The sequence below is a fragment of the Rhinichthys klamathensis genome, unplaced genomic scaffold, assembly GCF_029890125.1.
Source record: "Rhinichthys klamathensis goyatoka isolate OS25496 unplaced genomic scaffold, OSU_Roscu_1.1 h1tg000262l_1, whole genome shotgun sequence".
Classification (NCBI taxonomy): domain Eukaryota; kingdom Metazoa; phylum Chordata; class Actinopteri; order Cypriniformes; family Leuciscidae; genus Rhinichthys; species Rhinichthys klamathensis.
In genome coordinates, this window is record NW_026606783.1 from 2,845,307 (window position 1) to 2,863,011 (window position 17,705).

The 17,705-nt window shown below is 45.9% G+C and overlaps 1 protein-coding gene and 1 long non-coding RNA gene across 2 annotated transcripts; both read left to right on the plus strand.

The window, feature by feature from the left end:
• The first annotated feature begins 2,345 nt into the window (after positions 1-2,345).
• On the plus strand, positions 2,346-3,143 carry LOC130101831 (cell adhesion molecule 2-like). Its single transcript, XM_056267685.1, has 2 exons — positions 2,346-2,719; positions 2,797-3,143. The coding sequence occupies exons 1-2, from the start codon at positions 2,455-2,457 to the stop codon at positions 3,141-3,143; spliced, it is 612 nt and encodes a 203-aa protein (XP_056123660.1). The 5' UTR covers positions 2,346-2,454.
• Positions 3,144-3,527: 384 nt separating this feature from the next.
• Positions 3,528-5,956, plus strand: LOC130101834 (uncharacterized). The gene is made up of 4 exons (XR_008809052.1): positions 3,528-3,594; positions 3,722-3,907; positions 5,714-5,761; positions 5,849-5,956. It is a non-coding gene; the product is annotated as an uncharacterized LOC130101834 (long non-coding RNA).
• The last annotated feature ends 11,749 nt before the right edge of the window (positions 5,957-17,705 follow it).

The following is a 17,705-nucleotide window of genomic DNA, read 5'->3' on the forward strand; positions in this document are numbered from 1 at the left end:
TAAAGTATTATTACTGGTATATAAATCATCCAATGGCTTAGGACCTCAATACATTGCAGATATGCTCACTGAATATAAACAGATCATTAGGATCACATCAGCTAGAAATACCAAGGGTTCACTCTAAGCACGGTGAGTCTGCTTTTAGCTATTATGCCAGCCGCAGCTGGAACCAGCTTCCAGAGGAGATCAGATGTGCTCCTACAGTAGTCACATTCAAATCCAGACTCAAAACACATCGGTTTACCTGTGCATTTAATGAATGAGCACTTGCAAATTGCCATTTGCAAATTGAATTTGTATGGCTTCCGGTGTCATCCATTTCCATTTATTTTACCTCCACCAAAAATGTCTGTTGTTCTGCTTTGTATTGCAAACTGGTATTAGTTATCATGTTATCATAATCATAAACATAAACAATAGTTTGTAGTGCAAATAGTTACCTCCATGTAAAATATATTGTATCCAAGTGGTAATGCTGCTACTGGTCTTCTTGGCGCTGCGTCTTGGTGATGACGCTATGGGGAATGCCATCAGCATGACTGGTGTCTGAGGCATGTGGACACACACACCAATGTTCAGTGCGGATAGCAGTCCATGCACCCATAAATATTAAAAGGGATCCTGAGTTTTGCCTGAAGGAGACGTGCAGGCAACCCTGAGGCATGGCAACGAGATGCAGCGACCTGTTCCTGTATAACCTCATATAACCTGAGATGTTCCCTTTCAAAAGAATGCCTGCATCACTAAGCACTGAATATGCACAAAGTGGCATAGCACTGAGTGACTCTACGGGACTAGGTGGAGTCAACCCCAAGGGCGCATCCTATGTGACTTGTGCAAAAAGTTGCATAGTGGTACTATCCCCTACAAGCCAGTGTGCACAGGCCTTTGGGCAAAACATTACTCCCTGTCTCTGTGGGACAGGCCTCAGCCTAAAACCCAGAGCAGAGCTGTAAGGGGGATAAACAACATAGCCTTGGCTATTGTCCGGTATCCATTGCTAGTGCCTCTGCAATATTATCTCAGAGACTCTTAGAGAGCAGCCTACTGAAGGGAGCATACAAGGTCCTAAAAACCTCACTAATCAGTATTTCCACCTGAGCGTTCTGAGAGAGACCACAGACCAGGAGTAGACAGCTACTTGTTTCTCTATAATGCAGTCCACCTCTACTCTTTCCCAGCTGCAACCTTCAGTATTGCTACCCATCCAATTTCTCAATTTCTTGAAAATCATTTGTTACGTACCCAAAAAGGTACGTATCCATGTTCTGTGACTCTGTGTAATATACCATATACCATAAGCTATTATCCACCAAAATGCAGATTCGTCATGTGACAATTCTTTCACAAATGAGATTGGGGGAAGCATTATGAATTTTGATTTTGATTTGATTTATTAATTTACTTACAAAATAAAAATTTAAAATGTATTAAAATTACTTAATTATTTGCATATTTACTTTTGAGTTGAATATAGTATTAATTAAAAATATTTATTCAAATCTTTCAGTCGCTAGGAGGGGTGGTCAGGCCCCCCAAAAAGCTACGCCCATGATCTGGTCTCTTACTTCCGCATTAAATTTATTAAGAGTAACTGAAAATAGCTTTGCGAAAGTGAAGTGATGTGTCCTTTGCTCATATAGAGTTCAGCTGTCCTGCAGTGAGCATCTGTATATGATGGGGAGTGTTCAGCCTTCATGTTTCCAACTTGTATGTCTTCTAATATCAGCTTTATTAGAATGCAAAGGTAAGTATGAAATCAAATTCCTTTAACCAACATACAAACTAGATATACGCAAAATATCAATGTACTTTGGGTGTGTAAAGGTGGCGTTATGATATGCATATGATCAGTGTCAAGTGTGTTTTATAGCACTTTTCACAGTGGACATTGTTTCAAAAGCAACTTTATAGAAGAATACTGCAGTATTAGTAATAATTTGGAAATTGCTGTTAAGATATATATATATATATATATATATATATATATATAATTTAAATTTGTATAAATATATGTAACCATTTCCTATTTGAAAGCAAGAAGAAAATCATCTATTTCATATTCATCAATTAATGAAAGATCAAAAGGATAAACAATGCAGATTTATTTTTACAGGCATATTTGATCATATTTTCCAGGGGTGCAAATAAGTCTGACCATATACACTGACATTCAAAAGAATAATTTCAGAAAATATTGACAGTATTCATCGGGTTGTGGATTTTCTTTCTCATTTCGTAAAATGTATTAATACACTTAGAGGTAGAACCAGTTGGTAGAAAGTAAATGCTGTTTATTTCTATAAACTCTGTGGTTTCCATGTCTCAGCTCTCTCAGTACGTCTCAGCTCTCTCAGTACGTCTTGTTTGGCTCTTTTTTTCCTTTTAGTGGCGACACAGAGACCCTGCAAGGTCCATCGGTTGAACATAAACTATGTTCAGGGCGACAATATGACTATTTCTTGCCTAACCACAACCCACCCGCTGGAGTCTCTGACAGTGAAACTACGCAGAACAAACCCGGTTCAACACATCCTAATGTATTCAGACAACTCTCCAGCATTAGAGCATCAGAGATGGTCAGTGAGAAATGATGCTGGAAATGTTACACTTGATCTGAAAGATATCAGTTTATCTGATCAAGGTCATTATGAATGTGAAGTCTACAAAGATTGGGACTGCCTTAATGCAACTCTTTTTAACCTAAAGGTTAAAGGTGAGAATGCCAATTTCTGAAACAAGCAAATAACTGCCAGGAAACCTGTTGTAATAAATATATTTCTCTGTTTTCAGAGTGTAAAACTTTGGATTCTGTCCATGCAGCTCCAGACTCTTCAGTGTTGCTGCCATGCTCTGAACATCCTCTACAATACAGAACTGATCAAGTAACTTGGAAAATCTTTTATGGTCACCAACAAACAGAAATAGCTCAATATCGCCCTCCACACAAGCCCTCAAACAGCACAGAGAGTGACCCAAAGCCTCTGTATGAGAGAGCGAGAATACTTGGGAATGGATCTCTGCTTATAAGGGATGCAGTAAACACTGATGGATCATGGTATCAGTGCAGAGTGAGTGAAAAAAACTGCTATGAGGTGAAGCTGGTCATGAAAGGTGTGTTTTCAATGCAGTATTTCTAACCCTAAAGTCTCAATGCAGTATTTCTAACCCTTTGACAGACATTGATTACATTAAAAGATTTTAATTTAAGTTGTGCTATAGATGTGAGTTGGGTTTTGGGTCAGTCAAAAATATTTTGTATTGACAATGGCAATAAATAGGTTGGTAAAATACTGTGTACAATTTATTCTTAAAATTGAGTAATGTTGTGGTGATTATTGTCAGGGTTCTGTCACCTCTGTTCTAGTTTTTTCCTGAAACTGTGGTGACAGGATCCTGTACATAGTTAATGTTTTATATATTAGCTGGAAAATGTGGCTTAACATTTGTATTATTGTCTAAATATGTTCTAAAATGTGATACTTTTCATACTTTAGAAATAATTGTTGTAGCCTACATTGATTATAGGTGAAGATAAGTTTTATTCAACTGCAACATTGGAAACACTTTCCACAACACTGTTAGCCACAGGTAAGACAAACACCTATATGTGTGTGATAAAAATAATATTAAAAATGATTTTAATTAAAAATAATAATAATAATATAACCTAATCAAACTGACTGATTTAAGTTTTTCTTTTCTCTAGTGATCTCAGATGTTTCAACCTCAGCTTACAGTCCAATTGTCCAGACTGAAGGCAACATTGACGCGAGTGCAGAAGTGACAGCTAATCTGACAGCAGTAGTGATGACCGCAATAGTGTCTCTGTGTGTCCTCATATCACTGATCATATGTGTGATTCTTTATTTCAGAAAACGAAGGAGCAACATCAACAGCCAAAGTAAGTCCACAACTGGGGCCCTGAAAAGTTTAACACTGTTGAATTGTTCTTTAACAGCATGTCATACTAGCTTATTGGAAAGAAGAGATCCTAAACATACAGTAGGCTACTGTGGTCCAATCCAATCAGAAACCTAGATCTGCTACACTTACATTACATTTGTTTATTTTGCTGCTATTTTCTTTCAAATTAGTCAATTCAATTGTTTTCTTTCAAATGAGTGAATTCAATTGATGTTTTTATTGCAATTGACCCTTCGCAGGGAGTTTGATTGACAGGCGATCTGACCAATCATAATCCGCCATTCTCCGAATCCACCATTTTTGTCCGACAAAGCAGTCAGGAGAGTTAGTAGATTAACGTTGGAGGATTTGAACTTGAAAACGGAGTGTAGCCTACTGACGTCTTTCCGCGGTTAAAACAACATTCCTTCTGATGTTCATTCATGTTTATTTGATGCTATAAATGAACTAGAAGGAAGAGATGATCGGTTCACGAGCGGTTCACTGAGGCTCTACAGTGATGTCACAACACATTAAATGATGTTTTATTAACAAAGTTCTGGAGGAGCACGTTCAGTAAATTAACACGAGTGGAGTGCACTCAGCAATCAATGATAAGAGGTGTATATATAGATTCAGCAATCTCACCTCACTCCATTGATAGTTTAGCAGCATGCCTCCACCGCCCCTTCTCCACATTTCCAGTCCTAAACACTTACATAGGGGGGAGTACTCTGGGTTCGGGCCAAACTCCGAGCTCGGAGCCCTCCCCCCGGACAGCACGCCAAATACGCATTAAAGCAGCACTAAGTAGGAATTCTGTTTTTGTCAAACAGCGACCCCTAGAGTCGCTGTGGAGTACTTGTACTGTCGTGAATAGCACTCACGCAGAGATGGCTCGCACTCACGGCCGGATCCCCTCCCCCTGTACACCGGTACCTGTTCAGTAGGATGGACGCTGTAATGAGTGGAAATAAGGTATGGCCCCTTTAAGAGCTGCGCGCCTCCAACACCACATGTATACGGCGCCGGGTTATTTCTGTTTGATGCTCATTTTATCAGAAATTTATCAGATCTGTTTTTTGCCGTAAAGCAATTCGTTACCTCGCGAGACCTGATATCACACGATACTTCCTAACACTGAGGGCGGCGGCCCGCCGGCCCAAAGTTGCAAGGGTGGTTTTGCGGCTCACAGGCACCAGGGGGGTGCGAGACGACCACCATTCAACACGAAATCAGTAATATAAACATTACAATGACTCCAAAGCTGTTCGGTTAAGGTAAAAAAAGTTACTTAGTTCACCTTTAAATCTTATCCACTCTAACTACATGTAAGTGTGAACTCGTGAGAGAGCCACAAAACGGTATTTATTGTTTAAATTTCTTTAAAAAAAATGACCAATTTTGAAAGTCAAATTTGAAATTTCAAAAGTCCTGTCTGTCAGTGCGTTGACAGTGTCCTCTTTGCTCCACGATGTGTTTTTCACTGCGTGGGAGAGGCGTAGGTTGTCGGACATAGCAACAGTAAAGTTACAGTAAAGGGGGCGGGTCTTTGTGAACGGTCAATTGTAAGATTTGCTGTTACTGTCAGAAAGGGAAAGCAACCAATGTAAATGTATTTAGGATTTTAATGTTCTTCTGAGTGTGTTGAAGTTAATTTTGAAATACAGCCCATGTCATGCTATCATGGTGATGAGAGCCCTCATGTTGAAAAGAAAGACTTTATTTTAACTTTTATGTCAAATCATGATGATAGAAGTTGATCACATGGTAAAGTAGGCCTACTTACTTTTGTATCTTGTAGTTGAATTGAACTGCTGGTCTTCCGTATCTTATTCTGAAATTTCAGGAGGTAAGTGATATTTATGGTAAGTCCTTACAAAATATATACAACAAATGTACTTGATCAAGTGTTTTAATAAAAGTCTTTCTCTTGCAGGGTTTGATGCCCCATTCAATTCTTTAGTTGAATTTAACACATGAATCATGACCTTGCAACTATTACAACACATGATGACTGACATAATTTTTTTCACAATTTATGCTAAAACATGGCCATATTAATGCATTATGCACAAGACTGCAAATATGCACATGATTCAAAGAATGCATTTACTTTTTTTGGCCAAATGAATTTTTGAACTTGTGAACTGGTGTAAACAAACAGAAGCTTCTGCATGCAAATCAGATGAGGTGTATGATGATTTAAATGAATTACTGTGTTTTAATGTGCTTTTTTCTGGTGTTATTTTTTTTAATAAGTCTTTGAGAAAGTCCTTATTTAGTCATCTGTCACAAATTATATTAAAGGGGGAGAGTCAGTTATACACAAATGTTTTGGGTAATATTCTCAATGTAGCCTAATGTTTATGATTTCATATAACTGAACTTTTTAAATATCCTTTATCAATTATAAATGCATTTTTTTTTTATTATATGATGTTCTTTGAGATCTACTTATAATGTTAGTAAGAATTCTTCATTAAAAACATTTTTAATTAAACACATTAAAAACAACAACAGGCTATTGTCTATTCTGTTTTTTGACCCTCTTTTGAAACACTCTTTTGATTACATTTTGATAGGGGTGCTGCTTTCAAGACTTGGAAGTAAACACCCACTGCTATGATTGGGTAACGGTTTTGCATATTAAAATAATATTATACATCTCCGCCATTACAAATGTGGAAATGTTTTGAAAACATCTGATGTTGAAAAATGGCAACCGGTGGAATTCAGCCATGTGGTACTTGGAGTTACCACAGTGGACAAAGGATAACTTGCAGTATTTTGTGTAAACAATTGATGAGTGGATGTACCATTGTTTGTCATACTGTCATTCTTATATTCATCTTTAATCATTTTCAGTAAAGTGAGTACATATTAAATGATCTGTAACGGACAAGGCAATAGTGTCACTATTACTGTCGGATCCAATCTAGTCAGCACAACATATTTTATCTTCAGTATCTCTTAATAGTGTGCGTTGAACTGTGTCTTGTTTAAAAATTAATCTTAAAAGTAAACTTAAGTGAACAAACAAACAGTGTCTTACTGAAGTGATCTAGAACTTTGTTAAAAGAAAGTTATTCCACGCTTTCTTTATGTTAGTGTAACAAGGAAGGCAATGCAAAGACTGTTTTTCCACAACTAGGCACTACAAAACATCTTTTAAACCTCAGAGGCATTTCTATTATTATTATTATTATTATCATCACTCCATTACTATCTACATATCATTTTAACAAATAAAACAATTTAAATACAACTTCAATTGTCAGTGAAATGTAGCCATAGACTCAATTCAATTAAACTTTATTGTCATTGAGCAAAGTGCAAAGCCAATGAAATACATTTAATATCTAACTAGAATCAAAAAGAAATAGCAGTTGTTTCCAAATAAGAGCAAGAAATATGTCTGAATATAAATGTGCATACATGCATATAAACACACACACACACACACACACACACACACTGCTGTTTGGTGAGTCCATGTCTAGGACAAGTTCATGTTATGCTCATGTTAATGTTTAAGTCTACGTTTATGGTTACTTTTCAAGTCGAGTCATGTTACAAGTTTAGTTTTCCACATCTACATTTGTATCTGTTTTCACATCAATAAATTCCACTAGGGTTCATTAAGCTGACCTTCAGTGGACTCTACTTACAGAAAGCTAGACAGTCTACTATGAACCCAGCAGTTTGTCTCCTGCGTTTACGCCAGGGGAATCGTCCCCTGGAAAACTATGTGAAGGAGTTTTGTTGATTGTGTCATGTACTAGGTTTTAATGAGGAGCCGGATTAGAGGAGCACCTTGCATATCTAATGCCCATTCAAACCCCTCACTGGACTCTGCCCCAGTATATTGACTCTGCACTCTAGTTGAGTGGTTCTTCATTTACTGTGGGAATTTTGGATGAGGGGCCCTGCAATCCCACGGTACCTGCCACGCCAAAAGCCTCTATACGTCATGCCTGCCAAGCCAGAGCCTGTTCATGTCATGGCCATCACGCCTGAACCTTCTTACGTCATGGCCGCCATGCCATAGCCTTGTCACGTCATGGCCATCAGGGCTGCTCAGCCAACATTTTTTTAATACCAATGAGCACCAAGCCTGAGACTCGTCACGCCATGGCCGCCAAACCCGAGCCTCTTCACGTCATGGACGCCAAGCCTGAGCCTCTTCACATCATGGCTGCCAAGCCTGAGCCTCTTCACCTCATGGCCGCCAAGCCTGAGCCTCTTCACCTCATGGCCGCCAAGCCTGAGCCTCTTCACATCATGGCTGCCAAGCCTGAGCCTCTTCACCTCATGGCCGCCACGCCCGGGCCTCCAGCTGTCGTGGCCGCCAAGCCAGAGTCCCCTCACATCATGACCATACAAGTTTCCCCTAGAGATTTTTTTGGGGGGGACTGTATAAACCAAGCTCCAGCGGATGCAGAGCTTGGCCCTATACTGCTTCGAAGACCAGGCCTGCCACTGCTCCATGGTCCAGGTCTACCACGACTCCATGATGCAGGTCTGCCAGTGCTCCACGGCCCAGGTCCGCCAGTGCTCCATGGTTTCACTCACTTCTCCACGGCCCAGGCCCGCCACTGCTCCTTAATTGGCCCAGGTCTGCCGCCGCTCCAGAGTCCAGGCCATTATCCAGGTCCTCTCCCTTTTTACAGCCCTGGCCAGTTTTGGGTCATGTGTTTCTCTGTTCTGTTTTGTGATTGGTTCATTGTTTGATTATTCACAAGTGTTCTTTGTTAGTCATTAGTCTTTATGTATAAATACATGTTTCCATTGTTCCTGGTCTAGCTTTGTTAGAACACGCATAACACGCTTAATTTACCAATACGGCTTTCAGTTTTCTTTAAATAAGGACATTACACATTTGTAAATATTTGTGTAAATATTTTTTCCCAATTATTTTTTTTTTTTTCTATAACCATATTCACATACTTGTAAATAGTACCCCAATTCTTGTTATATGGATTAACAAAAGATACTCTTGGGATTATCCTGGTTTACGCCAATGCCTTTCTATCACCTCCCTTGGTCCCTAACAGCATACACTACAACATCAGTGCTGTAAATGCTGAGTTAGTGTACCTAATCCGACAGGGAAGAATACACATATTATAATCACTCATTCATTATATATACATTGAAGCAGCAGTGGATTACAATCCACCCCCTTCACTGCTTAGACTCCTGCTCTTCATAATACACTTACAGCAAAGCCTTTCTTAATCAACTGTACTATGTTTTCTGTTATGCAACTACTGTTGTCATATATTTGTTATTGTGTGGATAACGCCACTATTAATTAAAAGATCAGACTGTACCTAAACGAGAAACAGTGGATGGACAATGAAGTCAAAAAGCTGCTCAGGACAAGGGACATAGCCTTTAAATCAGGAGATATCTCTGCTTACAGAGTTACCAGTGCTAATCTCAAAAGTGGCATCAGGTCTGCAAACTTAAAGTACAAACAGGGGATTGAAGAAAACTTTAACAATAATTCCAATCCACAGCGAATGTGGCAAGGCATCCGATCAAACACGGACTATATAAAGAAGAATGAAAAACGTCTCGGTTACGGATGTAACCCTCGTTCCCTGAGTAGGGAACGGAGACGTTCCGTCGGATGACGACGAATGGGGTTTCGCTTAGAAAGCCAATCGACTTCGAGTACTACAAAACGAGCCAATGGCAAAGAAATGCCATGGGTCTGCGGAATTTGCATAGCGTAACTCCGCCTCACCTCGTGGGTATTTAAGGAGAACGCTGGCAGCAAATAGGCATGTTTTCTTCGCTGAGGAGCCAAGACTGAGCTCAGGCGATCCCCGCGGTACAGCGGAAGTGGCAGGCAGACGGAACGTCTCCGTTCCCTACTCAGGGAACGAGGGTTACATCCGTAACCGAGACGTTCCCTTTCGTTGTCACTCCGAGTTCCGTCGGATGACGACGAATGGGGATACCAGTCTAATCACGCCACTTCTCAGCTGTCTTCCAGTGCCCTGCGTAAATCTGAGATCCCTGTCGTGAGACTAGCACGGACGAAGGACTCCTATTTAACACAGGAATACCAAGGTACACTGGGGAGCATATCCCAGATCTTTTAGGGAAGTATGCAATTACTGCCAACCCAGAGGGGGGGACTTAAAAATACACATATGACCCGAGGGATGCATATGGGGAATCACTGGGGTGTCCAGCCGCAGGTGGAATATTTCAACCCCAGGGGTGGCAAGGTGGCTTGCCGAGGGAAAGACACATGCTCAAAGAGGCTTACAGTGGAAATACACATGTGGGGGTAGCTCAGAGGAGGTACCATGCACACGGAAGGCACCTAGCCGACGCGCAGGCAATAGACACTGGCGCCAGCGTCAGCAGTGCTGGAGGAGCTCAGGGCTTTCGGGGAAGCTCACCTGAGGAGAATATCGCACGTATCCAGTCCGTGGAGTGGCATGGCGAGCAAGCGAAGACACCTAACGGATCCCATGTTAGCTTGAAAAAGACAGTACACGGGAGGAGACTGGCTCCACTCGAAGATTGTAAAATCTGGCGAATGTGTTAGGTGTCGCCCAGCCTGCAGCTCTGCAGATGTCTGTTAGCGAGGCGCCATGCGCTAAAGCCCAAGAGGACGCGACACTCCGGGTGGAGTGGGCGGTCACACCAAGGGGGCACGGTCGACCTTGCTGCTGGTATGCCAAAGCAATGGCGTCCACTATCCAGTGAGACAACCTTTGCTTGGAGAGAGCCTTCCCCTTCAGCTTCCCACCATAACAGACAAAGAGCTGGTCTGAGGTCCTGAAACACTGCGTTCTGTCTACATAGATGCGGAGAGCACGTACTGGACAGAGCAGTGCCAAGGCTGGGTCTGCCTCCTCCGGGGGCAGCGCTTGCAGGTTCACCACCTGGTCCCGGAAGGGAGTGGTAGGAACCTTGGGCACATATCCAGGACGGGGTCTCAGGATCACGTGAGAGCCACCCGGCCCGAATTCCAAGCACGCTTCGTCAACGGAGAATGCGTGCAGGTCCCCTACCCTCTTGATGGAGGCCAATGCAGTCAGAAGCGCTGTCTTAATTGACAGGAAGTTAAGCTCGACTGACTGCAAAGGCTCAAAGGGAGCACTCTGCAGGGCAGTTAAGACCACTGCGAGGTCCCAAGAGGGTACGAGAGGAGGGCGAGGAGGATTCAGTCTCCTCGCTCCCCTCAGGAACCTGATGATCAGGTCATGCTTCCCCACCGACTTACCTTCTATCGGGTCATGATGTGCGGCAATAGCGGCGACATAGACCTTGAGGGTGGAGGGAGACAGCCTTCGCTCCAACCCTTCTTGAAGAAAGGAAAGCAGAACACTGATCGAACATCTCCGGGGGTCTTCTCGGTGAGAAGAGCACCAGTTGACGAAGAGGTTCCACTTCAACGCATAGACGTGTCTCGTGGACGACGCTCTAGCGGAAGTGATGGTAGCCACCACCGCTGGTGGTAGGGTACTCAAACCTACCTCGTCCCGTCCAGGAGCCACACGTGGAGGTTCCAAAGATCGGGACGAGGGTGCCACAGGGTGCCCCGTCCCTGAGAAAGGAGGTCCTTCCTCAGAGGAATCGGCCAAGGAGGTGCTGTCGCGAGGAGTATGAGTTCGGAGAACCAGGTCCGGGTGGGCCAGTACGGCGCGACCAGAGTGACCTGCTCCTCGTCCTCCCTGACCTTGCGCAGGAATTGCGCAAGAAGGCTCACTGGGGGGAACGCATATTTGCGGCCCTGCGGCCAGCTGTGCGCCAGTGCATCCGTGCCGAGCGTGCCCTCGGTCAGGGAATAATACAGGGCGCAATGGGTCGAGTCGTGAGAGGCAAATAGATCTATCTGTGCGTCCCCGAACTGGTCCCAAATCAGCTGAACCGACTGGGGATGGAGTCGCCGATCTCCCGGGAGGGGCTGAAGCCGTGAGAGCTCGTCGGCTGCACAGTTCAGGGCTCCGGGGATATAAATGGCACGAAGCGACCTCAGATGCTTCTGACTCCATAAGAGGAGGTGGCGGGCGAGTTGCGACATACGGCGGGAGCGCAGACCACCTTGACGGTTGATGTACGCTACGGTCGCGGTATTGTCTGAACGGACTAGTACATGCTGGCCCCTGAGCACGGCTCGGAAGCGGCGCAAGGCGAGCTGTACAGCCAGCAACTCGAGGCAATTGACGTGCCATAGGCGGTGGGGTCCTGTCCAGGAGCCCGCGGCAGCACGTCCATTGCACATGGCACCCCAGCCCGTGGTAGAGGCATCTGTCGTTACGACAATATGCCGGGAAGCTCGTTCCAGGGGCACTCCGGCCCGTAGAAAACTGAGGTTCGACCACGGGGTGAAGGTCTGACGGCAGGTCGGAGTAACTGGTACTCGGAGAGTGCCGTGTTGCCATGCCCACCTCGGGACTCGGTCGCGAAGCCAAAGCTGAAGCGGTCTCATATGAAGTAATCCGAGCGGCGTTGCCACGGCTGCGGATGCCATATGCCCCAGGAGCCTCTGAAAAAGTTTCAGTGGAACCGCACTCTTGCCCTCGAACTGTCTCAGGCAAGTCAGCAGTGACTGCGCGCGCTCGCTCGTAAGCTGCGCGGACATGGCGACCGAGTCGATCTCCATACCGAGAAAAGAGATCCTCTGCACGGGGCAAAGTTTGCTCTTCTCCCAGTTGACCCGAAGGCCAAAACGGGCTACATGGCGGAGCACCAAATCCCTGTGTTCGCAAAGCTGATCTCGAGAGTGAGCTAGAATTAGCCAGTCGTCGAGGTAGTTCAGAATGCGAACCCCGTGTTCCCGGAGGGGAACAAGGGCTGCCTCGACGACCTTCGTGAAGACGCGAGGAGACAGGGCTAGCCCGAATGGGAGAACTGCGTACTGATATGCCTGCCCCTCGAAAGCAAACCGCAGGAACGGTCTGTGTCGAGGGAGGATGGAGACATGAAAGTAGGCGTCCTTCAGGTCGATCGCTGCAAACCAATCCTGGTGCCGCACACATTCGAAAACGCGTTTGGCGGTGAGCATCTTGAACGGCAGCCTGTGAAGGGAGCGGTTCAGAACGCGCAGGTCCAGGATTGGCCGTAACCCACCGGTTTTCTTCGGGACAATGAAATACGGGCTGTAGAAGCCGGTCTTCATTTCGGCTGGAGGGACAGTCTCGGTCGCACCCTTCGCCAGCAGGGTGGCAACCTCCGCTCTCATGATAGGGGCATTGCCACCGACCATAGTGGAGCGGACTCCCCTGAAGCGGGGAGGAGACCGCGCGAACTGAATCGCGTAGCCGAGCCTGATCGTTCGTGCGACCCAGCGGGACAGGTTGGGAAGCTCTAGCCAGGCTCCCAAGGACTGAACCAGCGGGGTCATGCGAACCACAGACTTCCCGTCGGTGGGGCAGCGAGGCGGTATGGCTGACCCAGACGTGGACGGCATAGCGGCCCGGTGTGGGGGTACAGCCATGGACCGCGTCCTGACAGAGGAGACCAGGGAAGGACGAACGTTCCACGGGGGTCTGCTCTGCCAGGGGTCTGGCGACAGAGGAGGATGAGAGCGGCACGGTCCGGGGACGGCGCGCACTGTCATCCGGCTCTGGGACAGAGGAGGACGAGGGGTGCACGGCCCGGGGGCGGCGCACCGTGTCGTCCGAGAACTCTGTGTGCTCAGGAATGAATGTGTCACTTCTTTCTTTAACCACATTAGGGTGCTGCCCACCCGAGGGTGAGCAGCGGGGAGTGGAGAACAAAAGATTCTCCCCCGGCCCTCCACCGGGGGAAGGAGTGGTCCTGCCACCATCTCCTGAGAAGTGCACATCATTCCTGAGCAGCCCGTCTCAGGAGCGCCGCTTGGCCCGGCGTTTAGCGGGGGGCGGGGCTGGAGAGGGCTGGGGCGCCTTCTTACGGCTTCCTCCGCGACCGGGCCCAGGTGAAGGCTGCTGCTTGGGCCGGGCGGGAGGGGCGGGAGCCGTAGGAGGGCGCCCTCTGCGGCGAACAGACTGAGTATTCTGCCCGGTCGGCTGGGTGGAGGCAGCAGCGGGCCGTCGGGGCAGAATATGCTTAATGGCCTCAGTCTGTTTCTGAGCAGTCGAGAACTGTTGGGCAAAATCCTCGACTGCACCGCCGAAAAGGCCGTCTTGTGATATGGGGGTGTCGAGCAGCCGGGACCGCTCGGCATCCTTCATATCAGCAAGGTTCAGCCAGAGATGTCTCTCCTGGACCACAGCTGTGGACATCACCAAACCCAGGGAGCGTGCGGTCACCTTCGTCGCTCGGAGAGCAAGGTCGGTGGCGGCGCGCAGCTCATTGAAGAGCCCTGGGTCTGTCCTGCCCTCGTGCATGTCCCTGAGCATCTGGGCCTGGTAGACCTGCAGAATGGCCATGGCATGCAAAGAGGTGGCTGCCTGTCCCGCAGCTCTGTAGGACTTCGCCACTAGCGTAGACGAGTACCTACAGGCTTTGGATGGGTGCTTAGGCTCACCACGAGAAGAAGCGCTCTGAGGACACAGTTGCATCGCAACAGAGCGTTCAACCGGGGGGGAGCCCAGTGTACCCACGGGCAGCGGCCTCATCGAGGGGAGGAAAGGCGGATGAAATCATCGAGCGGTCACGGGAAGACATGGGAGTCTTCCAGGACTTCGAGATTTCATCATGCACGTCCGGGAAGAAAGGTATCGGGGCCTGACGGGGACGGGGATCCGCAGCCCGACCCAAATACCAATCATCCAGCCGCGAGCGCTCGGGGCAGGGCGGAGGGGTCCACTCTAACCCGATGCTCGCGGCGGCTCGAGACAGCATGGCCGTCATCTCTGGATCAGACTCTGGCACAACTGTATTCACACCCGAAGGTGGCAGCTGTGATGAGTCTTCACTTCCAGAAGACTCAGACCCACCTTGTGATGCCGCGATAGACATCGCGTCCTCCTCTGGAGCGGCAAAGGAAACCCGCGGGGCACCCGAAGATGATCCCGCCGGAATCCCCTGAGCACTCACGGGTTGCAACACTGGAGAGGGTGCGGCTGGGCACGGACTGATAGTCGGCGCTTTGTTCCAAACCGTCACCCTCAGATCACCCTGGCCACCAGCCGAAGTACTAGCTCTATTTCTAGAGTCAGTAGATCGGGGTGTGGATGAGGGGGCTCTCACTCTTGCGAGATCACTGAGTCTTGATCGTAATGTTCCGATGGTCATGTTCCCGCAGAGAGAACATGAGTCATCCACGAGCGCTGCTCTAGCGTGATCAATGCCCAAACACACTATGCAACGCTCGTGCCCATCAGAGTCGGCAACGAGTCTACCGCAACCAGAAGTGCACGGGCGAGGCATCTTTAAAAAGACGTGCCGCGTGCAAGCTCTTTTGTGAGAGGAAAAGAAACTCTGACTGTGTTGAAGCGCCCGGGGAGAAACACACTCGCTGTCAAACCACAGACAGATAAGCAGGAAGTGCGCGCTCGCCGGAGATCGCCGTCACACCAACACCAGAGAATCTCGCTCGTCTTGAAGAACTGACAGTACAGGAATGGCTTGTGGAACGAAGGATCACCTTGGCTCCGAAGCGAAAACATGCCTATTTGCTGCCAGCGTTCTCCTTAAATACCCACGAGGTGAGGCGGAGTTACGCTATGCAAATTCCGCAGACCCATGGCATTTCTTTGCCATTGGCTCGTTTTGTAGTACTCGAAGTCGATTGGCTTTCTAAGCGAAACCCCATTCGTCGTCATCCGACGGAACTCGGAGTGACAACGAAAGGGAACAGCATATGCCATTCAAAAATAATGCAAACCTTGCAGAGGATCTTAACAGCTTCTTTGCTTGTTTTGATAAAGACAATAACCAATCCATGTTTACTTCAAACTGACAGGAGACTCATAGCCCCTTGTCCTACATACACACACCTGATAGTGTGTAAGGACATGTGCGACAGGCCTGCGCTGACCAACTGGCGGAGGTGTTTACAAACATTTTCAACCTCGCCCTCTCCCTATGCATAGCGCCCACGTCCCTGAAATCCACTACCATCGTGCCTGCTCCAAAAAAAAACATGATAACATGTACTGATGACTATCAACCGATCGCTCTCACTCCTGTCATTGCAAAATGCTTTAAGCGACTAGTAATTACTCACATCAAAGACTCTGTACCAGCTGATCTAGACCAACATCAGTTTGCCTACCGGGCAAATAGATCGACTGAGGATGCCATCTGTGTAGCTATGCATACTGCCCTCTCACATCTGGAAAAGCCCAACACATACATCAGGATGCTCTTGTTGACTACAGCTCTGCGTTTAACTCCATTGTACCAAGCCACCTGATCAACAAACTTCATGCATTAGGACTAACTCCCCCCATCTGCAACTGGTTATTTAACTTTCTCACCAACCGCTCCCAGTCAGTGCGGTTGAACAAGCATACATCCTCTACCTTAACTTTGAGTACTGGTGTGCCACAAGGATTTGTGCTAAGCCCCTTTGTATGAAAGTTGTTAAGGTGCGGATCTTAAACTAGGTGACACACGCCACAGATTGTTCAGGCAGAACAATAAATCACATGGTCCATGTCCACAATAAACTTCTTTACTGTTGTCTTTTGATTCATACATCAGTATGGGTGTGGTTCTATAAATGAACAATATAACAATAATGAAGATACAGATACAGATACAATGAGGCATAAACAGTAATAACTGAACAATATAAAAGTAATGCAATAGCATAAAGATAAGGACATATTTATACAAGTCCAGCAGCTGTAAATTTCCTCAGGTTTATACACATATTCACTTTAAATAAACTATCAGATGAAACAGAATTAAATATTTCCACATAATATTGAAAAAGTAACATTCAAAGTGTAATTCAGCGTGTTTTATGCTAAAATGAATGTGCGATCGAGCTTACGTGTGCAATGACTACCTCAAAGGAATAAACAAACTTTTAGTATTGCAATTTAACGTAGTAGCAATTAAATCTACCAACATATAAATGAAAGAGTATTTAACTACTTACTTTTTAAGATGTACGCACAAAGTATGAACAAAATCCGCTAGAAATTGGACCAGATCAGCACGGAGATCACTACAAAACTGCCGCAGAATTAGCAAAGTAGTTACATGTCTGAACATGAACACTTTTTGATTGACATTCAGTTCTCCCGATCTAAACCAATAAAATTGCAGAAATTATAGTCAGAAATTCGTATATCCTAAAGTGCAACAAATTAAATGTCCAGCAGAGGGCACCAGGGTTATTAAAGCTTAGCCTTTTGTACACCCCTCCTTTATGCTCTTTTCACCCACGACTTTCAAGCTACCCACGAATCAAACATTCTGGTTAAATTTGCAGATGATACGACTGTCATTGGGCTCATATCAAACAACAACAATGAAGCTGCATATAGGTAAGAGGTTCAGAACCTGACAGCATGGTGTGACATCAACAACCTGGTCTTAAACATCAAAACATTTTAGGACCACTAAAAAGATCACCCATAGTCCAGTAACTATCAAAGACAAGGTCGTGGAGAGTCTCCAGCTACAAGTTCCTGGGAGTTACCATCACAGAAGATCTCTGCTGGGGTGACAACACTGCAGGTATAGTAGGCAAAGCACAACAACGCCTCTACTTCTGAGAAGGCTGGAGAGCTAACCTTCCCCAAAAGCTGTTGGTCAACTTCTATAGATGCACTATAGAGAGCATCTTGACTAATTGTATGACATCCTGGTATAACAGCTGTACCAAAGCTGCCAAAAAAGCCCTGTAACAAGTTGTAAAAACAGCACAGGACATTGTCCCT